At 67.5% G+C, this 21,936-nt stretch overlaps 2 protein-coding genes across 9 annotated transcripts; one reads left to right on the top strand and one right to left on the bottom strand.

Moving 5' to 3' along the window:
* The first annotated feature begins 1,781 nt into the window (after nt 1–1,781).
* POLR2E (RNA polymerase II, I and III subunit E) lies at nt 1,782–6,860 on the top strand. The gene is made up of 7 exons (XM_045991267.1): nt 1,782–1,948; nt 2,856–3,030; nt 4,720–4,835; nt 5,416–5,496; nt 5,898–5,956; nt 6,058–6,136; nt 6,261–6,860. The coding sequence occupies exons 1-7, from the start codon at nt 1,892–1,894 to the stop codon at nt 6,324–6,326; spliced, it is 633 nt and encodes a 210-aa protein (XP_045847223.1). The 5' UTR covers nt 1,782–1,891; the 3' UTR covers nt 6,327–6,860.
* A 3,138-nt stretch (nt 6,861–9,998) lies between these two features.
* Nucleotides 9,999–21,450, bottom strand: ARHGAP45 (Rho GTPase activating protein 45). 8 transcript variants are annotated; one of them, XM_045990158.1, is made up of 23 exons: nt 21,134–21,447; nt 19,909–20,236; nt 17,677–17,820; nt 17,365–17,449; nt 17,209–17,281; nt 16,978–17,044; nt 16,737–16,874; nt 16,605–16,669; nt 16,404–16,514; nt 16,250–16,330; nt 14,982–15,164; nt 14,682–14,819; nt 14,405–14,595; nt 14,183–14,304; nt 14,021–14,104; nt 13,751–13,855; nt 13,476–13,648; nt 12,946–13,134; nt 12,735–12,872; nt 12,413–12,639; nt 12,119–12,329; nt 11,409–11,514; nt 9,999–11,066 (listed from the first exon to the last, which is right to left on the bottom strand). In XM_045990158.1, exons 1-23 carry the CDS (start codon nt 21,221–21,223, stop codon nt 10,735–10,737), a joined length of 3,381 nt encoding a protein of 1,126 aa, XP_045846114.1. In that variant the 5' UTR covers nt 21,224–21,447; the 3' UTR covers nt 9,999–10,734. The 8 variants fall into 8 exon arrangements, with proteins under 8 accessions (XP_045846114.1, XP_045846113.1, XP_045846111.1 ...); XM_045990157.1 differs by lacking the exon at nt 21,134–21,447 and adding an exon at nt 20,947–21,098; XM_045990155.1 differs by having other exon boundaries at nt 14,021–14,304; nt 21,134–21,450.
* Between the last annotated feature and the right edge of the window lie 486 nt (nt 21,451–21,936).

Below are 21,936 nucleotides of genomic sequence, written 5' to 3'. Positions count from 1 at the left end.
AATTTATTTTTAAAGTAATCTCTACACCTAGTGTGGGGTTGGAACTCATGCTTCGTCGACTGAGTCAGCCAGGCGCTCTTGGAGCCCCATTCTTTTCTTTTTTAAAAAATCATGTATTAGGGGCGCCTGGGTGGCTCAGTGGGTTAAGGCCTCTGCCTTCAGCTCGGGTCATGATCTCAGGGTCCTGGGATCGAGCCCCGCATTGGGCTCTCTCTGCTCCGCGGGGAGCCTGCTTCCTCCTCTCTCTCTGCCTGCCTCTCTGCCTAGTTGTGATTTCTCTCTGTCAAATAAATAAAGTATTTAAAAAAGAAAAACAACAACAAAAAAATGTATTAGAGTGCATGAATGCGTGGGGGGAGGGGCAGAGAGAGAGGGAAAGAGAAAAATCCCAAGTTGACTCCCCGCTGAGCCGGGAGCCCAACTCCGGGCTCAGTCCCATGATCCTGAGACCATGACTCTGGCCTAAATCAAGAGGTCAAAACCCAACCAACTGAGGCACCCAGGCCCCCTCTGGAGCCCCTTATCTGCCGTCTACACCTGTTTCTCCTTGGTCTGTCTGTCCTGATCCCAGCAGCTCTGATCCTCCTCCCTCTCCATCTGTCTCTTCTCCACTTCCTGTCCATCTGCAGATCCCGTGGGGTCCATCTTCCGAACACCAGGAACCTGCCCACTGCTCACCCCTACGCCAGCTGGAGCCCCCATCTGTGGCCAAGTGGCCCTCCTCCTTCCTCTCCCTGGTCTCTCTGGTGAAATGTTGACAGTGGCTGAAAAAGAGAACCCAAGCTTTTCAACCCTACCAACAAGGCCTCCCAGGGTTTGCCCCACCACACCCTCTAACCTCCTTTCTTACCCCTCCCCTGACTGGGCCTCCTCACTGCCAACACACCCGGCAAAGTGCAGCCTCGGGGCCTTTGCACACACTACCCTCTGGCCGATACAGCTTTCTTCGGACCTCCCACAGCCTCCTCCCTCTCCTCTGGCCTTTTGCTCGGGTCTCTCTCGCTGCTGACCTTCCCCGCCTTCCGGGCCGGACACCGGGCATCTCCCATCTGGCTTAGCGCCCATCTTCCATTGCACTGTCCTGTTCCAACGTTATCTTGCGCTCGCGGCTTCGGGTGGGTCTCCCTGGAATGGAAGGGGGCCTTGGCCTGTTTAGTTCCCCGTCTCTGGGAATGCAGCGCTGAACGAGAAGGCCCTGGCGGCCTCCGGTGGGGCGAGCGCTGAGCCGGGGGAAAGGCGGAGGCGCAGTCGGGGTTGGGGCTGTGGGATGTGCAGGCAGAGGTCTCCTGGGTCTCAGGGGACAGGACGGGGAGGAGACGGAGGTGGGAGTCCTGAGCCCGAGGGCTGTGCCGGGCTCCGTCCTTTAGATTCTCAGCTAAGCTTTGTTTCCACTATACGGAAGGGGAAACTGAGGCTCAGGGGCATTAAGCTGGACGCGGCCCACAGCAGTTGGATGCAGATTTATGGAGGGCCTGCGAGGTCGCCCGGCCGTCTCTGGGAGGCAGGCGCGCAGGCCGCTGAGCCCGCCCGGGCCTCAGTTTCCCCGCCCGCACCTCGCCTCGCCTCGGCCTCTCCCGAGTCTAAATTCCGCCCCTGGACGGGCGCTGGGCGGAAACCACAACTCCCGGGAGGCCCCGCGGCTCAGGCCACGCGAGAACTGCGGAGGCGCGAATGGGCCGTTCCATTCTCTCGGCTCTCGCGCGGCCAACCGGTGCTCGCGGAGGGCCCGGGCTGCCCTCAGGGCTGCCGTTCCCGAACGTCTCTGGAGTCAGGCGTTCGCCGTCGACAGCCCGGCGTGGGGCGGGGGCGGGGCTCGGCGCATGCGCAGTCCGTGCGGGTCCTGCCGCGGGCGCAGGCGCAGGCGCAGGCGCGTTGACTGAGAGCCGCGGCCATGGACGACGAGGAGGAGACGTACCGGCTGTGGAAGATCCGCAAGACCATCATGCAGGTGCGCCCGCGCGGCTAACGCGGTGAGGGCGGGCCGGGCACGCGGCGGCTCGGCGGGGCGGCCGGAGCGGAGGGGTCGGGGTGGGGGTCCCGCGGGCCTGCGACCGGCCCCAGGGCGGGGCTCGGGCGGGCGCGAGACAGGGGGCGGCCGACCCGTCCTCCCGCTCGGCGGTGCTCCCGGGGCTTTGGCGCTCCTGACGCGGAGCCCCGGGGCCGGGGCCGTGGGAGGCGCCGTGCGGGTCAGCCGGCCCGACCTGCCGCCCGGGGAGGGCTCTTCTCGGCCTGGGCCGCCCGCTCCGAGGGACTCGCGCTGACTAGGACACCCGCCGCGCGCCACGCGTCCGGCCGCCCGTGCGCGGGGCCCGAAGCCCTGCGGGGCGAAGCCCGGGCCGCCGCGGCTCTGGAAGGGGCGCCGGGACAGCTGTGCCTGCGGCTGAGCGCGCTGGGGGCCCTGCGCCCTGAATCAGCCACGGGTCTGCTGGGGGAAGGGGGTGGGCGCGGGGCTGACCGGCCGCTCCGGCCCCGCGTTTCTCCGTCTGGGTCGTCTTCGGTCGGCCCGCCCGCAGCCCTGCCCCGCCTGTGTCCCGGTTCCAGCCGGAGTCCACCCTGGCCTGCCGGCAGTGCCCCTCCCACCCCGCTGCCTCCATGTGCCCCAGCCCCCCGGCCACAGCTCTGCCCTGCTGCTCCGTCCCAGCCTGTCCCCGAGGCCCAGTATGAGATGACGGGATGTGCGCGCGGCTGGCTCTGGGCAGGAGCTCTCTTGGGGTGTGTCCTGTTGTCCCCACTTGCCCCTCCTCTCTGAGCTCTGCCTGCCCCTGTCGCGTCAGGCTCCCAAACCCGTGTCCTTCCTGCAGCGGCCTCATCCCACCCGAGCTCTGCCCTGGGTCACTGGCTAGTTCTCTCTGCAGCTGTGCCATGACCGTGGCTACCTGGTGACCCAGGATGAGCTGGACCAGACCCTGGAAGAGTTCAAGGCCCAGTTCGGGGACAAGCCGAGTGAGGGGCGGCCACGGCGCACAGACCTCACGGTGCTGGTGGCCCACAACGACGACCCCACGGACCAGATGTTCGTCTTCTTCCCAGGTGAGGCCCTTGCTGGTCCCGGGTGGCTGTGGGTCTCCTCAGGGTCACAGCTCTAGCAGGGCCATGTAAGGGTCTTCTCGAGGGTCAGCTCACGGCAGCTGCCTGCCGGGTGACCCCGTGTCTACGTTGACCCTTTTCTGTGCCGGTCGGAAGGAAGCTCCCCGTCCCCGCTGTGGACCCCACCGTTGAGTGCGGACTTGTTTGAGCCCTTCTTCAGTTCCCTGCTGTTTCTTTCTTGCTGGTTTTCTCTGTCCAGCGGGACAGACTCACCTGTACCCTCTGACCCCACCCGACAGCCCGCCTGCCACTCTCGGTGCTTCCGGTTCCCCGCAGCTCCTGCCCATGCTGCTGCAGGGTTCTGCCCTCACCACGCCTTTTTCTGCTTGGTCTGTCTGCTCAGTGTCCGTCTGTCGTCCTTGGAGACGGAGTTCAGAAGCCTCCCCTTCCAGGAGCCTCTCTAAGCCCCAGGTCGAGCGATGAGCCCCCATGGGCTCTCCCAGGAGCCCTGTGCTCCTCTGTCGTGGCCCTGCTGCAGCGAGGCAGCCCGACTGTAAAGTCCCAGAGGCTGGGAGGCCGTGTTGTGTAGGGAGCACCCTGGGGGCCCGTCCCCCGCCTGGCATCAAGGGGGTAGAAAACGTTTGCAGGATGGACCCAGCTGTGCATTTACAAAAGGGGCCCCCACGTGTGAGGCGTATCTCCTGGAAGCCTTTTGGTGCCTAATCACGTGCCTCCCCGGGGAGCTGTCTCAGCCCCCTCACCATCGCCCGGTGGCGGGGCCCTCCCTGGAGTTGGATGGGGTGGACGTCGTGTTCAGATGGGCCCCAGGCAGGGACTGGGTTCTCTGCTGTGTTAGTCCACCTGGACCGTCATAACAGAGCTCCTTGGACCGGCGGCTTCGGCGTCACACTCATGGCCGTCCCTGCCGGAGGCGGGATGTCCGAGACGAGGGTGTCGGCAGGGCTGGGTCCTCCTGAGTCCTTTCTCCCTGGCACATAGGCCTTCGTCTCTGTGTCCTCGTGGGGTCGTCCCTGTGCATCTCTGTGTTCTCACGTCATGTTAGAAGGCCGTTGGTCTTGTCCAGTTAAGCCCACTCTAGCGACCTTGTTCAGATAAAACTGTGTATTTAAAGATTTTGTTCCCAAGTGCGGTGGGATTTGGGGGGCACAACTCAGCCCCTGATGCTTCCCGTCAGGTGAGTGAGGGTCCGAGGCGATGGGGTGCACGGGAAGGCCCGGCTGGGAGCCTCACGCACATGGCAGCCAGTAGCTGACCTGCTCGGCTCCGAGGGAGCAGCGGGTCTGGCCATGCAGGGATGGGACTGTCGTCCGTCAGGTCAGCTGACTCACGTCCCTCCTCACACCGCCACCGTGTTGCCTAGACCGGGCGGACTGCTTTATTGGGGTTCGCAGACCTTGGAACCAATGAGGCACTGGACCAAGTGGATTTCCGGATCCCAGTCCCAGAGAGGACCCTTTAGGTGGGGAGATGCGGGGTGCTTTTCAGCTCCCCAGGAGATGTGGAGGCGAACCAGCACCCCAGTTCCCGTTGGGCTCATGGGGACACTGAGACCTCAGGGGGTAGAGCCTGTTCCCGAGCTGCACTGGGACGCCTTGGCAAGGCAGAGCTAGGACGCAGGCCCTCCGGGAAGAGGCGCCCTTACAGCGCGGGCTGCCGCGGTTCTGTCTGCAGAGGAGCCCAAGGTGGGGATCAAGACCATCAAGGTGTACTGCCAGCGCATGCAGGAGGAGAACATCACGCGGGCCCTCATCGTGGTGCAGCAGGGCATGACCCCGTCCGCCAAGCAGGTGGGTGCACCCGTCCCCCCGCCCCCAGGGCCGAGCCCGTGTGCCTCACGTCCCCCTCCCAGGGCCCTGCTGACAGGAGGCCCCATGGGGCCTCGTGAGCTTGGGCTCTGAGAATGAGCGGCTGTCCCATGTGGGCCTCCCAGAGCAGCCCCCGCGTTGTCCCGGCTAATGCCCGCTGGGGAGAGAAGCTGCAGTGGGGAGGCTGCCCGTGTCGGGGTCTGTGTCCCTGCGTGGGGCTGGACAGGTCTGAGCGGGTGCTGGTGTGGGATGGCAGCCCGGCAGGCGGTCTCGTCCCTATGCGGAGTTCCCACGGTCCCGCCAGCGCAGGGACAGCCGTGGGAGCATCTTGCCGGATGTCACTGTGAAGCCAGACTGAGGCCCAGGAAACGTGTCGGGGTGGGTGGGCTCTTCCTCTTGGAGAAACCCCGCCGACGGGTGGGATTTCCCGATTCGTGATGTGGGCGCTTTTCGGAGGTGTGCAAGTAACCCCCTCTGGCCGCTTGCCCGCTGGTGGCCTCTGGGGAAGAAGTGGGGCGTCGTCTTGCCGTCGGCTGTACGTGAGGCTCCGCGTGTCTTGCAGTCTCTGGTGGACATGGCCCCCAAGTACGTCCTGGAGCAGTTTTTGCAGCAGGAGCTGCTCATCAACATCACGGAGCACGAGGTGGGGGCAGAGACGGGGCCCACTAGGCCGTGGGAGGGTGACGGGGCGGGTCCCGGCGAAGGTCTGCAGGAGGGAGTGGAACGGAGTCTCCGCGTGTGGCCCTAGGCGGGAGGCACACCGGGAACCTGCCAGGAGTCAGGGAACTGGGGGGCTGGAATCTGCTGCCCCAGGGGCCCCCAGATGGCGCCGCCGGCCCGTCTGCCTGCCCTGCACTAGCCCCCTGTCCGCGTGTGGAGTCGGGAGCTGGGGGGCTGGCAGCCGGGACCGCCGGGACGTCCCCAAGCGCCCCGGGGGGATGTTCGTGGTGAGGAAACAGCCTGTGGCCCGCGTCGCTCTCCTGTCCTATACGGAGACACAGGGCGATTTCAGCCACACGGAGACTCCATTTCTCCTCTCGGCAGCTGGTCCCAGAGCATGTCGTCATGACCAAGGAGGAGGTGACCGAGCTCCTGGCCCGGTAGTATCCTTTTGGCCCCCGTCTGGGCCCTTCTCCCCTCCCGCCCCACCCCACCCCACCCCAGCCAGCGGAGCCCGGCTCTTTCCCTGACCCGAGCCTCTCAGTAAACTCCGGGAGAACCAGCTGCCCAGGATCCAGGCCGGGGACCCGGTGGCCCGCTACTTCGGGATAAAGCGAGGGCAGGTGAGCAGGGCTACGCCCGGCCCCTCTAGACGGAGCCAGCGCATGCAGCCACACCGGCTCCCCGCCAGCCTGGGGTCCCCTGTGCCGCCCCCCACAGCCCGCCTTTCTGCTTCCGTGTGCGCAGGTGGTGAAGGTGATCCGGCCCAGCGAGACCGCCGGCCGGTACATCACCTACCGGCTGGTGCAGTAGCCGCCCCGTGAGCCGGCGAGACGCGCTGTGTGGCCACGGGGCCCGCCTGTCCAGGAGTGAGCCCAGCTCTCCTCTCCCCTGACCCCGCAGTCGTCTCTGCCACCTCCCTACGCAGGGGGCTTGGAGGCAGCCCCACTTCCTGCCCGGCCGGGCTCGCCTCGCACAGCAGGCCTAACACGGGGTTGTCCGCCCGTCTCTCTCCCGCCCTGCGGCCTGGAGACTGATGGGGCTGTGCCCCCCCCGGCCACGAGAACCTCACCGCTGCTTCTCCGGACCCTGGGGTGACCCTGCCTGGGTGCTGAGCCCCACCCTGGACCCCGCATGAGGAGGCCTCCAGAGGGGACAGGACGCCACAGGGAGGCCCACAGCAGCCAGTGACCCGCAGCCGTCCTGGCTCAAGTGTTTGGCCGGCCCCCAGCAGGGCAGGCCCCGGCGGTGTCTGAAAGGCGGCAGGGAGTCAGCTGCTCTTTGCTGCTGGGTGTCTGTAAGAGGGAAAGCGTTTGAGTAAATAAATTGGCCTTTCTGGAGAAGCAAGGCGGAGTGACAGGTTTGCTGTGAGTGGCCTTACTCGAAGCCCTGGACCCTGGGCCTGTCCTTGTGTTCCGTGGGGCCTGCTGCCCCTCCCCCCATGGGGGCCACGTCCAGGCGCGTCCCTGTCCGGAGTCGCAGTGGGGTTGGGCAGCGGGGGACTTGCTTTCCGTGTCGTTGAGTGTTTTCTTGCGTGGAAGTGTGTGGTCAGGTCACCCGGTCTCCGCGTTAGTGACTCGATGCAGGAGGCCTTCCTGGTCTGGCTGGAAGGTTGGCCCTTCTTGTCTTGCTGACGGCTATATCGAGCTCGACGTGTTGCAGGACGCCCCTCGGTGGCTTTCAGGTATCATCGGTTTTAGAACTTGTCACCGTGGGGCTCCTGGGTGGCTCAGTGGGTTAAAGCCTCTGCCTTCGGCTCAGGTCATGATCTCAGGGTCCTGGGATCGAGCCCCGCATCGGGCTCTCTGCTCCGCGGGGAGCCTGCTTCCCTCTCTCTCTGCCTGCCTCTGCCTACTTGTGATCTCTCTCTGTCAAATAAATAAATAAAATCTTTAAAAAAAAACAAAAAAAAAATAGAACTTGTCACCCTGAAGCAGCCTTATCCCCATCAGCTGCCAGTCCCTGTCCCCTTCCCCCACGAGCACCTTCCCGTGCGTGGAGGAGTCTGGTCTGGGCGTGTGGCAACGTGGACTCACCCTGCGTGCCCTTCTGTGTCTGGCTCCCTCGGTGAGTGTCTGGGCTCGGGGTCTGTCCCCGGGGCCGCAGGTGGGGGCACCTCGCTCCTGCTCAGGGCCAGGGCCGTTCCCATGCGTGAGGACATGTGTCCATCCAGCTGCGAATGCAAACATTCCGTTCCCCACTCACCCTCGGCAGACCCTGGACTTGTGCGTCTTCGGCCATGAGTTACGAATACTGCTGCCGTGAGCCTTGGCGTTCGAGTTTCATGTGGACGTGTGCGTTCCTTTGTTCTGGGCGTGGGTCTCGCTGTGGACTTGCTGGCTGGTGCGGAAGCGGGTTACCCAGTGGAGAAATCGCTGGGCTGTTCGGTGCCATGGTGGCCCCAAGTCAGAGTCGCACGGCCTTGCCTGCACTCGCTGCCGGCGCCCCGCACACGCGATTCCCTTCTCCCTGACGACTAACCCCGTGAGTGTTCTCTGCTGCTGAGAGGCCACGTGCATGTCCTCTGTGCAGGAAGGTCCGCTCGACCCGCGCGTGTCATGTGGTTGGGCTGCGTGTCCCTGTCGCTCCCGGCACCTAGCCACAGGTACGCGCACGTGTCTCTCACCACATACACGCTTGGCAGAGGTGTGTCCGTGATTTCAATTCCTTAAACATGTTTGTAAGTTTGGTGAGTTTACACGTGGCCTTCAGTTCTGGGGTTGACTCGCACAGGGATGCGCTTTCCCCTGGACAGACCGGGGCCTCGGTATGTTCGAAAATGGCAGTGCGCACAGGCTCGGGGCTGTTTCAGGGTCCTCTCCCACAGGTCCGTCCACGTGTTAGAAGCTTGTTCCCACCCCTCCCAAGTATACATGCCCTGCTTTCCAAAGTCAGCTTGACCAGAGTAAGCCACACCCAGAAGGATGGAACCCACAGGACACCACTCCCAGGAGGGCCCCAGAGGTGGCCATCCCCAGGCGGGAACAGGGGCCAGCCTCAGGAAGGGAGGGACCCTGACCCCTGCCATGACGCGGAGGGACCCTGAGGACAGGGGGCTCAGCAAGAGCAGCCAGACCCAGAAGGACCCATCCCGCAGGACCCCACCCCCACTCCCGGGAGGTCTGCAGCGACAGAGAGGAGAGGGTGGGACCGGGGGCCCGGGCAGGGCTGGGGACGGAGTGTCCGTGTGGGGAAATGGGAAGTTCCGGTGTGCGCGGAGACGGTGCTGTCCTGTGTGTCTTAACCACAGTAAGATAAACTTGGTTATTGGAGTTTTTTCATGTCACGGGGCTTTAACTGTTTTGTTTGTAAATAAACGTGTAAAGCTGTGTTTGTCCTCTGTGTGAGGACGTGCTGACTGCGGGAGTCGGGCCATGAGGACTCTCGGGCACTGGTGACTTGGCTGCTCTTGAACGTGGAGCACCGAGTTTGGCGGGTTTGCGGCGTCTGTGCGGCGGGTGCGGATTCGCTCCGTGGGCACGGGAAGGACCGCGACAGGTCGGCAGTTTAGTGCGGGCCTCCTCCGTTGCCTCCGGCGGCACCGGGCTTTCTTTGGGAACGCCCCTTCGCTGCGCAGGGACGGAGCCCGCCCCTGCTGCTGCGCACCTCCCGCCGCCCGGCCCCAGCGTTGGTGGGAGCTGGGCGGTTGCTCTGACACGCCTAGGCGCCCCCTCCTAGGGTACGGGGTTAGGGGTGGCGGTGGGGGGGCCCATTCACATGGCCCCAGGCCCCCGTGACATTCTTTGAGCCTGGGCCAAGCCTGGCCTGAAGCTGGCCGGAAGGAGTAAGCCAGCAGGCCCCCCTGCGAACAGCATTCAGAGCCCGCGGTGGACTTGCCTGGCCAGGCTCCAGGGCGCTTCTCGCGACGCGTGAGTGCACGTGGAGCGCCGCCGGCCGCCCGAGCACTGGTCAGCTGGAGAGTTTCGTGTCCGTTCTTGCGGCCGTTGTAAGACGTATATCGGATGGATCCCTTCTCGGCCTTTTGGCTAAGATCAAGTGTGAAATATATCTTGGATCGGCCGACTTTTTTCTGTGAAAGGACAGGAATAGGTGTTTTCAGGTCTGGGCCGGATCGTCCTTGCTGTGCTCTGGGCAGCCGTGGCCGCGGGCAGCACGGAAGCGTGAGCGTGGCCGTGTGCTGTTTGCCAGCGTGGGGCCGCTGTCTGCTGGCTCCGCGGCCTCCCTTTCCGGATCTTTCGCAGCCGTGGCGGGGGAGGGCCAGGCTAGCCTGCGCAGAGGGCTCTGTCCACCACTGACGCTGTTGGCCTGAGCCGGGGGTGGGCTGCAGGGTTCGGGGCCCGGACCCTCTCCCCAGCTGCGTATGTCCCGATGGGTGTGAATTCCATCTGGGTTTTTGCAGCAGATGAAAGGTTGGGTCTTCCTGCTGTTGGGCTGTCCTTGACCCTCCAAGGTCAGTCCAGGGGATTGAGGGCTCTGTGAGAGGAACTGGGGAGGGTCCTTGCTGCCCTGGGGGGGCGGCCGCAGCTCTGAGACTGGTCGGCGTGAATGAGGTTCACACTCAGGTGCTCGGGCATCGGCCATGCTTCAGGGCTTCGTAGCCACACCCGGCTGGTGGCCGCCACTCCGACAGCCTGAATAGACTGTTTCTGCCGTCTGGAAGGTTCCTCCGAGCAGCCCTGGGCCGGAAGTTTCCCAGGAGTGCCTGTCTGGTGCCTGCGTGTGCACGGCCAGCCTCGAAGGCACCCATCTGGGCTGTTTTCTGGTGGAATTTCCCTTCCTGAGAGTCCTCTCCAGCAGGGAGCCAAGAGATGGCTCGGGCCTCTGCGCCCCCTCCCGCCACCACCAGAGAAGATGGGCTCATATTTAAGACTTTATTTTAAGCAAAATATGCATTTGAAAAACTTACATCGTGACCCGGGACGGACCTCACCACATGACTACACCCCGTGGGGCCCGACACTGCCTCCTGGACCCGCCATCTGGCTTCCGGCATGGCCTTCCACGGCGGCCCGGTGGCCCACAGGATGGCTGGCTCCGAGGGCAGGGCCGCTCATCAGGGGTGCACACGGCTTCTCCACGTGGCCTCTGGCACTCAGGCGAACACAGGGCAGGCCTCTGCCTCTCCCTGTGCTCCTGGGAGCTCCTGGAAAAGGCAGCCGGCAGCGGCCTCGGTGTATCGGGCTTGGAGTATGAGCCTCACAGTGGCCAGACGTCCCCAGAGACCGCCTCAGCCACCAGCCCGGCTGGCCCGGCGCCCCAGCTACGCACACTCCGGCTGCCGCCCCGGGCCCGTGCCTGCCTCGAGCCGCCCACCGCGGAGCCCCGTGGCGGGCAGCGGGATCTTGGCCACGTTGTTGCATTGGTTGGTGTTGAACTCGGCAAGCTGCTGGGCCAGGCCTTCCCTGTCGCCGTGCCCAGCCCCGGCGCCCAGCTGCTCCTCGCTGCCGCTGCGGCTGCCCTGGGCCACCTCCGCGCTGGCCTCGCTGCCCTGCTTCTCCTGGAAGCTGAGGCGGTGTCCCCTGTCCGCTGGGGACAGCAGCTGTGAGGCCTCCTCTGCCTCGGAATCAGAGTCGTTGGAGGCCACCTGGGATTCTGGGAGGTCAAGAGAGGTGGGGGTGGGGGAGGTGCGGAGACAGGACAGACGGACACGTCGTGACCCGCAAGGCCCTGGGGACCTGCCCCTGACATGCTGCCGGCCTCCCCGGGCCCTGCTCCCCACCAGGACCGCCCGCCCGCCACCAGAGGGCAGTCACGGAGCACAGGGCTGTCGCCGCGAGCAGGGTACCGGCAGGTGTCTGTGCCACAGCTCAGGAACGTCAGAGTGGCGAGCTCTTCATGGGAGGCAAACCCACAGCTGTGCGGCCTCCAGGCCCCCAACGTGGCCCCGTGATGCCCCATCACCCAGCTGCCCGCCTGGCTGTCGCCACCACTCACCTGGGCCGCCATCTGCCGCCTCCTGCAGGGGGATGGTGGTCCCCGCGCTCCCCTCCAGGTAGGGCGCCCGCACCCCAGCCTCGGCCCGTGCCGCGTCTGAGCCGTCCTGCAGGTGGCGGGACAGGGCTCAGGGAGGGCCCCGGGATGCCCGCCAGGCCCCAGCTCTGCTCTCATTCTCGGGAACCAAGAACCAGGAGAGCCTGCAGCTCCTCAGTGCTCCCTGCGGTGACGTCGCTGCGTCCCGGGCACGCGCGGGCTGCACCGGCCCCAGTGGGGCAGCGGAGTGAGGTCCACGTGGACGCAACCGCGTGTCCTGCTGCCCCTGCACCCCCACCGTCCCGGGAGAGGGATGGCGGACCCTCCACGGGGACTAGCGCACGAGAGTGAGCAGCTGGGCAACCGCGCACGAGCCGGTGGCACGGCCAGGTGACGTGGCGGGTGGCCCCGCGGGGCGGCTCGTGAGCCTGAGGATGTGCCGGACAGATGGACAGACCGGCCGGGCTCCAGAGCCGGGTGGGGGAGGTGTGGCCACAGGGCCTTTGCGCTGGGCGCGGAGCTTCCCCAGTGGGGCTCCCCCTCCATCGGTCCTTTGCTTAAAACATGCCTCTGGGGCCCCTCCTGAGGAGCCTGCCGAAACCGAGGCTCTCCGTCTCTCTGTCCCAGCCCCCCTGCTCCGAGGGGGCAGCCCTGGGGCCCGCCCCCACCTTCACCTGGCCCCCAGGCACCTCCTCGGGTTCCTCCTCAAAGATCAGGCCGTAGTGGGTGATGAGGGTCTCCACGATGCGGGCCTGGTGCGGGTAGTCGACCAGGGAAGACAGGGACACGGTGGCCTCGGTGGGCCTTGGCCGCAGCAGCGTGGGGCCGAACACGATGCCCAGGTTCCCCGGAGTCATCTTGTTGTCCTGCTCCACCGCCACGATCCTAGGGTCCCGCGGATGCGGAAGCAGGTGTGAGCGCCCGCTGGGGCTCCCCCAGGCCCTGCCGACCTGGACCCCGGCCCTCACCTGCGCAGGTGCCGCAGCAAGTAGGTCAGCGTGGCCCGGTTCTCGGGGGGCAGGTCCCGCAGCAGCTCCCGCAGCCGGCCCGCCATGGCTACGGCTGCGGCCTCGGTCTCCGCAGGGTCTGCCCGGCCCCGGGACGCCACCTTGGCCTCTGCCTCCGCCTTCAGATTGTCCTTGGCCAGCCCCACGAGCTCGTGGTAGAGGCGAAAGGAGAGGATAGGTTCGGGCAGCTGCGGGGGGGAACGGATCGGTGGGGTCCGCGCCCCGGCCGGGCGACCCCACCCCCGCCTGGCTGGCCGTGAGCTGCGGCCCCGCCCCGCCCCACCTGCCGCAGGTAGAGCTTGAGGACGTTGCTGACGTCGTGGGGCGAGGCCTGGGACAGCTCCACCAGCTCCTGGCCGGCCTCGAACGCCTGGCACAGCTTCTCCACGCGCGTCTTCACCCCGTTGAGACGGTAGATGCCCTGTGGGGGCGGCCGTCAGCCCGGGCCACACCCGCGCCCGGACGGAGCCCCCACGGCCGCCCCGGCCGGTCACCTTGGCGTGCAGCGCCCGCTGCTCGATCTCGAAGACGCACTTCTTGACGATGAAGGGGATGCCGTCGGGCGCGCCGCGGGCCGCCTGCGAGAAGTCCTGGCCGAAGAGCTGCAGGCGGCCCTGGAGCTTCTTGTGGCCGCACTGGATGGCCAGCGTGTCCAGGCACTTCTTGTGGCAGGCCAGGCAGCACTGCGCGGGCGCCCCGTGAGCGACAGCCCCCAGCCACGCCCACACCACCTCCACCCTGAAGCCCTCCCTCGCCCGCCACCGGTCCCGCAGCACTGCACAGGGGCGCCCCGTAAGCAGCCCAGCCCGCGCCACCTCTGCCGCAAAGCCCTCCTGACCCTGTCTCCCCTCGGCTGGGCGCCGCACCTCCGCCACCCCGGCCCGGCTGCAAGGCGGGGCCAGCCTGCTCCCCCCGGCAGGCCCCGGCCCTGGCGCTGACCTCTGCCAGCTCACTCTCCCCCCCGCCCCGCCAGGGCCCTCTGGGTCTCCGCAAGCCTCCCCGGGAGCCGGCCGAGCCGCCTCACCTCCTCGCACTCAGCCCCCTGGAAGTAGACGTAGCTGTTACACTCCCTGCACTTGGCCGGCGTGCGCAGCTTTCGCAGACGGTGCGTGCGGGCAGCCTTGGACAGCCCCACGTTGCGGAAGGGCCCACTGGGCATGGCCACGGGCAGCTCGGGGCCCACGCCGTTGAGGTCAGCTGGGGGCCGGGGCAGGTGGTCAGCCTCAGCAAGGCTGGTCGGGCCGGGCCAGCCGCGGAGTCCAAGGCCCCACCCCACAGCGCCCACTCGGGGGCCCTCACCCGGCTCAAAGGCTGAGGGCCCCGTGCTGCCCTCCTGGTCCACCAGCTCCTCGCTGGACGACATGGTGCCGCTGGATGGCATCCGCTCCAGCTTCTTAAAGTCTCCTGAGCAGGAAGCGGGCGTCAGGCAGCCCAAGCCCACCGGGCACGGGCCAGCCGGAGCCTCCCCAGAGCTGGCTTCTGGCCCTGCCTGCACGATGAGGCCCCCGCCCCAGGCCCAGGCCAGCCACAGCTCTCCGCCCCCAGCCCCCAGGTAGCCAGGCCCCTCACCTGAGCCAGGGCTGGGGTCCAGGCTGCCATCTGAGTCCGACATGGTGGTGGGCCACGATTTGTGCACCTGGTGTCCACGCCCACCTGCAGGAGGGCGGTCCAGCGGGGATTGAGGGGCCCTGGGGAGGCCACACCCACCCCACACCGCCACCGAGCCCTCACCCCTGTATTCCTTGGCAGGTGTGCCATTGCTGGGTCCCCCTTCGTCCTCGGGGCTGCCGGTGGCCTCTGCTCCCGTGGCGTCGCTGACAAGGCTCCCCTTACGGGTGCGCATGACCGGGGACCTGGAGGGACAGGACAGGGGTCCCGGGAGTGTCAGTGCACCCAGCCCCGTCTCAGCGTGGGGGGAGCCCCGCGGCCCCAGGCACGTGGAGGCGGCTGTACCAGGCGTTGGCGGAGACGTGGGGCTCGAAGTCGTAGCGCACGTCGGGCTCCTCGTCCCGCTGCAGCTGGCCCACGTAGGAGGCGTACTGCTGCCCCGGGTCGTACAGCTTGCTGCTCTCGCACAGCATCTGGAAGTGCACGGGCAGCGAGGCCGTCTGCATATGCAGCATCTGGTAGTAGGAGATGGTGGCCTGCGGGTGACAGGGGCCGCGCGTGAGCCCCCGGGCTGCGCCTCGGACCCCCCAACGCCGGCTGGAGCACGGGACACGATGCGCACCGCCTTGATGGTCTGGTCGCTCTGCCGGATGACCTCCTGGATTTGCCGCAGCACTGTCACCTTGGTGTCCTCCAGCTCCTGCTTCTGCGTCTTGGCATCGGCCACACACGTCCGGTAGGTGGCCATGGCTTCCTCGGCCTGGATGGGGGCCGGGGGGGGGGCGCACACACAGCCCTCAGCCGGGACGCCCCAGCAGCAGAGAAGGGCGGGTCGGCACTCCTGCGGGGTCCCCCCTGCCCCTGTTGGGAGCCGCGCCCGCCGGGACCGGCCCCCCGCTGCCCTCTGCGCTTCCTTGCTCACCTTGTTCTTAGCCTCCTCCTCCAGACGCCGCCGCTTGTCCAGGGTCTTGGAGGCGGCGGCCCCAGGCCCAGTGACGGCCTGCTCCTCCTCGGCCTTGACTGCCAGGAAGTGGGCCTTGCCATGGTCCTCGCAGCGCTGCGTGTAGCCCTGCTTGGCCTTGCGCAGGTTCGACTCCGCCTCTTGCTGCGGGCGTGGGGGCAAGGACGCGGTCCGGAGCCATCCTCCAGCGGGGACCGGTCCCCCGGCTCCTCTCCCCGACCGGCCCCCTGAGCCCCCACCAGAGTGGCAGACGCGCTTCCGTCTCTGGCTTCCCCTCGTGCACGGGAGAACGGCGAGGCCGGCCGGGCAGGAAGCCAGGCACCCTCAGGGCTGGCAGGAAGAGCGCCGGCTCACAAACCCAGTGGGCCTTCTGGGGGCCACACGGCGCAGCCCACGCCACCAGAGCCTTCCACAGAAACGCCAGCAGCACGCGCGCAAAGTACCGAAGACGGTCTTGCATGCGCGACACAGAAGCCAGGAGCCACGTGAGCAAGGACAACTGCCCGGAAAAAAGGCCGCAGGTAAAATCCCACGACAGAACAGTAAACCGGGCGTGGGGGGTCTGCAGCTCACACCTGCGAGGGCGGAGTCCTCTACTATGGCAAGAGCCCGGCAAATCAAGAAGAAACGGGCCTTTGTCCACAGTGAGCAAAGGACAGGAAGAGAAGGCTGGGAGGAAGACAGGCTCGCCCACGCACGCCCTCCCCAGACGCCCGCTCTGGGCGCCCGCCGGAGACGAAGGCCGGGCCGCGCGCCCGCAGAGGGGCCCCGGCGGCCTCAGCACCGCAGCCTGGACCGCCCACAGCCCCGCAGTGCCCAGACGGCCCGCCAGTGGGACCTAGTGAAACGAGCCAAGCGGCCTCTACAGCTGTGACAGGTGACGGGGACGGGGACGCAGCTGGTGGGGGCCGTGCAAGGCCAGGAGCCGGAGAGTGAACCCTGGCGGGGGGCCCAGAAGGGGGGCTGCTGGCAGCGCCGGAAGGAGCCGGGAAGCCAGCGAAGGTGCCAGCAGCGTCCGAGAGTCTCACGCAGAGCCGCGGGGAAGAGACTCGCCCTAGACCTGCGAGCGCGTCGGTCCCCTGCCGGCTGCACCCGCCCTGGGCAGGCCAGTCTTCCCGCTCCTGCGCGCACAGCCGGGCGTGGCGGGTCTGGCCTCCGAGGGTTAGGGTCTGCCCGGAGCGCGGGCGGGAGACCGCGGCGCCAGGCCCCTCCCGCCCCCGCCGGCGTACCAGCTTCCTCTGGGCGCGGCGCCACGACTCCTTGATCTCCTTCCTGCGCTTCTCGTGCTCCAGCCGCCGCAGGTTCAGGGGCTGGGGGGACAGGCTGTGAGCAGGGGCAGGCCCTGGCGCAGCCCCCACCCCCACCCCCGCCGCCCGGCCGCACCTGCGTGAGGGTCTGGCTCTGCAGCGTGCCCACCGCCTGCACCATGTTGTGGCCGAACTCCAGGTCCTGCTCCAGGGCCAGGGAGTAGATGGACAGGAGCGGCATGTGCGGCTGGGAGGGGAGGGCAGAGGTCACGGGGGCGGGGCTACGCGGCCTCCCCGGCCCCGCCCCCCCCGCCCTCCGGCCGCGGGCGGGGCGCACCTGCTGCAGGAAGCTCTGCCGGCAGTGGAGCACGACCTTCTGCACGCCTTTGGCGAAGTCCATATCTGCGGGGGGGACGGAGTGAGCGCGGGGCCCGCGCCGACCCCGCCAGAGCCCGCCCGCCGCGCCTACCCAGCGCGGTCCGCTTCTCCACGTAGCCGATGAGGTCCTTCATGTACTTGGCCATGTTCTTGGCGTAGAGCAGCGCGGCGTCCACGCCCCCCTCGCAGCGCTGCAGCAGCGTGTCCACCTCCTCCGGGGCCAGGCAGCCTGCGGGCGACCCGCTGAGCGCAGCCCCGCGCCCCCAGCCCGCCCGCCCGCCCTCCGCCCCACGCGCGGGCGCCTGCCCGTCCGCGCCTCGGAGGAGGCTCACCGGCTTCGCAGTCGTCGGCGCTGGGGGCGGCGCCCTCGCCGCCCGGGCCGTACAGGTTCTCCATGGTCTGCGCGGGAGAGACACAGGCGTCGGCCGGGGCGGGGCTCTGTCCCACGCACCCCCCGCAGGAGACAGCCACTGCCCCCCACACCCTGGACGGAGGACACAGGAGTGCCCCCCCCCACGGCCGGCCGGGCCCCATGCAGCCTCCAGGTCGCCGCCCCTGCTCACCTGGATGGGGTCCCCAGGGGGCACCGACAGGAGAGTGCTGCTGTCCACTTCCCCCATGAGGAACTCAGACACGCTGCAGGGCAGGGCAGGGTCAGCACCCGGAGGCCGTGGGCCCCCGCGCCCCCAGCCCCGCCCCACAGGCCCCGCGGCGCTCACGTGCTACTGAAGGAGAGAGCGATGGTCTCCAGGGCTTTCTCAAACTCCTGCTTGTCGTACCCCTGGTTGCTCTCATAGTGGAAGGCTGGTGGGCAGAGACAAGGCTGAGGGGGGTCGGCCCAGGCCGGGACGCACCCACCCCGCCCGCCTGCGACTAACTGAAGGGAGCCCTTAGCCCAGGGGCAGCCCGAGAGCAACTGTGCCTGTCAAATCGCCATGCACCCTTCCAAACACACTTCCAATGTCCCTTCCTCCAGGAAGCCCTCCCAGGTGCCCCCAGAGCCCTCCCTGCCCTGCCCGGGGCCGGCTGACCTCTGACCCTGGCGATGAGGGTGCCTGCAGCAGTGAGCGACTCCACGGTGTTCAGCAGCGGGTACCTGGAGATGATCTGGCGCATCACACGAAGGGCGTCGCCCAGGTACTCGTGGGCCAGGGGCCGGCGGGCCTCCAGAAGGTCTGTGGGGCAGAGCGGGTGTGAGCAGGGGGGAGCGCCTGGCCCCCCCCACCCCGGGAAAGCCTGCTTGCCGCCGCCTCAGAGCTCCTGGCCCCAGAGGGGAGACTGAAGTGGAGGTGGGGAGGGCAGCTGCCCACAGCCCACTCCGGGCCTCTCTGGGCTGCTGGCCAGGTCCGTGAGGGCCAGACCGTGGTTTAGGCAGTCCCTTGTGCTCAGGACACTCTTCACGTCCTTCCGGAGAGCAAGCTCCTGCTTGACCTTCGAGTTGCAGCCCCGGTGCCCACCTCCTCCATGCAGCCCCCCGGCCGCTTTCCTGCCACAGCCTCTCAGGGCCGCTCAAGGTTCTGTCCAGCCCTCCAGCCATTATCTACTCCTCCCTCATTTTGCAGATGGGGAAACTGAGGCACAGAGAAGGGAAGTCATTTCTCAATGATGAAGCTAAGCTCTTCCACGCACGCCGGCCTCGAAGGCGTGAGAACTCCAGACAGGAAGGCCCTGCTTAGCTTCGTCTTGAGGGCAGTGAGGGGCCACAGAAGGTGCTAGACTCAAACAGCGTCAAGGTCGGATCTGTGTCTTGGAGTGCGACCTTCAACAGCCTCCACAGCCCCTCACAGCGCGGGGATCTAGAGTTGCACACTCCAGCCCGCCCCCTCCCTGCCCCGCAGACAGTCTTAATGAGAAAAAAGCGGTGTGTGCAGGCAAAGCCCCGTGCACAAAACACGGCCGCTGGGTAGGAGCAAAACCACAGGAATGCGTGGACTGCAGACCGGGACCCAGGAGGCCTGGCGGCCAGCTGGGAGGGCCACCCTGACACGGCGTCCCCTCCCACTCCGTGCTCGCTGGACGGTGCTGTCCTTTCTCAGCACCCACGACCCCCACTGAAGGCTCCCAGGGGTGGGGGGCTCCACTCCAGCCCCTCAGGCTCCTGCAGGATCCAGGGAAGGCGGAGCCACGAGCCACGCCCCTTCCCTGCCCCTGCAGCCCCGGTGGGTGGGCCCTGCGCTGTCCGCCACCCGTGCTCTGCCGCCGCCCCACAGGCCCCACGATGGCCCCACGGGGGCCCCACCGCAGGATGAGACACCTGAGCCCAGGGAGGAAGCGCGGGACTCAGCCCACAGCCTCTCCTCCCGCGGCCGAAGCGGGTGGAAGGGCCCGGGGCGCGTCCCAGCCTCCCGCACTGCGCCCTCCGACTCGGCCCCGCCCAGTCCTGGCCTCCAAGGAAGCGCAGGGATCGGAAAGGAACTGAGATTAGAGAGTTTCCCCAGGAAGCCGCGCCGGCCCCCGCCCCGCCAGATAACCCGGGGGGCTCCCACCTCCCACCCGGCGGGGGCCAGGCCTCTGGAGAGGCCCTGAGGAGGCTGAAGTCAAACCCCAGCTCTGGCCCCTCCTCGGCCCGGAGAGCCAGGGGTCAGGGCCCCACGGAGGCCTCAGTTTGCAGATCCGTAGAGCGGGGCCTGGGGGGAGCAGGAGCCGGGCAGCGCCGGGCCTGGTCCTGGCAGTGCGGTTTCTGGGAGGAGCGGGCTGCAGCCACGAGGTACCAGGGACAAACAGGAAGCCGATGAAAATAACTCGGCAGGAAGCTGGGCTGTGAGCGCCACATGGAGGAGAAAACGGAACCGCCGTCCCCAACGGACAGCTCACGCCTGCGGCTCCCAGGCCGGTCCTGCCCTTGCCCCTCCCGGAGCCCTCTCCAGCCAGGCCCCGTGGCTCCAACCCGCCCCACCTCTGCTCTCGCATTCTCTGCGGCTACCGGTGGCCCTCGGGAGAAGAGGTGGGGTCCCTCCCCGCTGTCCTCAACGCCTCCCGCTTCATGCACTTCCTACACCAGCGACGCCCCAACGCTTGTTCCCCCAAACGCATCTCCAGTTTGTGTTTCCGAGCCCGTCCAGGGGATGTTCCCTCCGCCTCCAAGCCCTTCTCTGCCCGTGGCCTCCGGACTCCTACGCATCCCTCGGGGCCCTGGTGGCAATGCAAAGCCTTCTGAGACGGCCTCTTCCCCTCCCTCCATGCCGCCTGGAGCCCGCGGGCTTTGAGGTATTTGTGTCCAGCTCCGCCTTCCGCCAGGCCTCAGTGTCCCTGCGGCCGCTCACCGTCATTCATGACGCACTCCTTGAGCTTCTCGAGGGCCTTGGCAAAGCGGCCCACGTCGGCCAGCAGGTGAGAGATGTCGCCAGTATCAGGGCAGGGACCCTCGACGGGAGGCTCAGCGGGGCTGGCTGCGGCCAGTGGGCTGCGGTGGCCCCGACCCAGCGTCCAGGAGCTGGCGCCGGGAAGCGGGAAGCCAGCGGCGCTGGCATGGCGGCTCAGGCTGGTGGGTCGTTTGAGGGTGCCCGTGGCCTTGGCATTCGAGCCTGCGCTTGGCGGCTCCAGACTGGGTCCAAGGGACACGGTGTCAGCCGCGTCTTTCCTGGGCAGCTCCTGGGAGGGTGGGGCAAGCTGGTGACCAGGGGTTCCAGCCCAGGCACTGCCTCAGTGTCCCCAGAAATGAAGTGGGGATTCTGAAGGGTCTCCGGCCTGACCCCGTGGGGGATCAAAGGCCAAAGGTCGGAGGGCCGAGATTTGGTGCCCTGCCCCGCCCACACCTGTTACCCAACATCCTCTTCCCCCAGCTTTCACAAACAACCGTCTCTGCCCAAACCACAGCCAGGGGTGGGGCCTGTGAGGGCGGGGGAGGGGCACCCCACTTCCTGGTGGAGTCGGGCGGTCGGGAGGGGGTCCTCAGCCTCCTTAGCCCCCTCCAGGCTGCCGCAGACACTCTGAGTCCCTGCTGAAGACACCTGTGTGGATTCCTGTATGCCTAAGAGTCCTGTGACCCCCATGTTCCGCCGACGCCCCCGGGCTTTGTAGGGAGCCCCTAATCTTGTAGCCCGCCACACCCCGGAGATGCCCCCCGGGTCCTCCACCCACGGCGCCTGTCTCCTGCCCAGCTGCCTAGAAACCTTGGCCCCGGGGCCCCGCTCTAGCTCTCCCCTCAGAACGCGCCGCTGACCCGGACTCCCCGACCGCCGCCCTGTGGTCCCAGACCCCGGGCCGCCCCCTCCCCAGCCCCCTCCCACCTCCTCCCTTGGCCCCACAGCCAGCCCTGATCGAGGCGCAGGGATGCGGCGGGCAGCCCAAAGGGCTCCTACCGTGAGCTGAACGCCACGGTCCCGGCCTGTCCTGCGTGGCCTGGGCCGTCCAGCCCGGTAGGGGCTGTAGCTCGTGGGAGCCCCCGGCCGCCGGCCCAGCATTGAGCCCCCGGGCCCTGGGCCCCTGCCGCCTGGGTGCTTCTCTAAGGTCCCGCCCGCTCTGCAGTCCGAGGAGAGGCTCACTCACCCCCAAGGGCTGTGGGCTGGGGCTTCCCGCCCGGTTCTTTTTTGAGATGGAAGGGGTTTTCATGAGCTCCCGCTTCTTCCTGGAGAACATGGTGGAGCCCGGGGCTGGTGGCCTGAGACAGCCGGGCCGGGGTCTGGCAGGCTGGTGGGGTCTCAAGGCTCTGGCTCTCCACAGTGGCTGCCTCAGGCCCACATTGTCGCCGGCCACCCCCTCCCCAGCTGTCAGGCCCACGTGACAGGCCCGGCCCTCATTGGCGGGCCCTCCCCTCGACAGGAAAAGGCCTCCGGAGGGAGGCTGTGCCGGCGACTGGTGACGCAGACCTGCCCCCCACCCTTCCCGGACTCAGTCTGCCCCTCCACGCAGCGGGCCTGAAGGTGGGGTCCGATCTGCGTGGGGAACCGCCAGGGTCCCACCCCTAGCCTCGGCGCTTGGGAGCTCTGCGCAGGTGCTGGCCCTGGCTCCCCGGCGCATGGGCGGGGGGGGGGGGGGGGGCACATGGCGGCAGACTGCAGGGGTGCAGACCCTCTGTCAGACACGCCCAGATGCCACCAAGTGCACGATGACATGTAGGGACCCGAACAAGCGTGCAGACAGCGGGAAGCTCGCCCATGAAACGGACAAGCCAGAGCTGCTCTCTCAGCCCTCAGGCATGGCATGGACACCTGCTATCTAGGCTCCTCCATCCCCCACCTCTGGCAAGCTGGGGGCACAGGGGACAGCAGGCCACCGCCCCCCAGCCCAGTCCAGGGGCCGGACCCCAGGCAGCAGCACTGAGAAGGCGCGGTGGGAGTCCACCACTCAGC

The sequence above is a fragment of the Meles meles genome, chromosome 20, assembly GCF_922984935.1.
Source record: "Meles meles chromosome 20, mMelMel3.1 paternal haplotype, whole genome shotgun sequence".
Taxonomy (NCBI): Eukaryota; Metazoa; Chordata; class Mammalia; order Carnivora; family Mustelidae; genus Meles; species Meles meles.
This window is presented reverse-complemented; position numbering and strand designations above follow the sequence as displayed.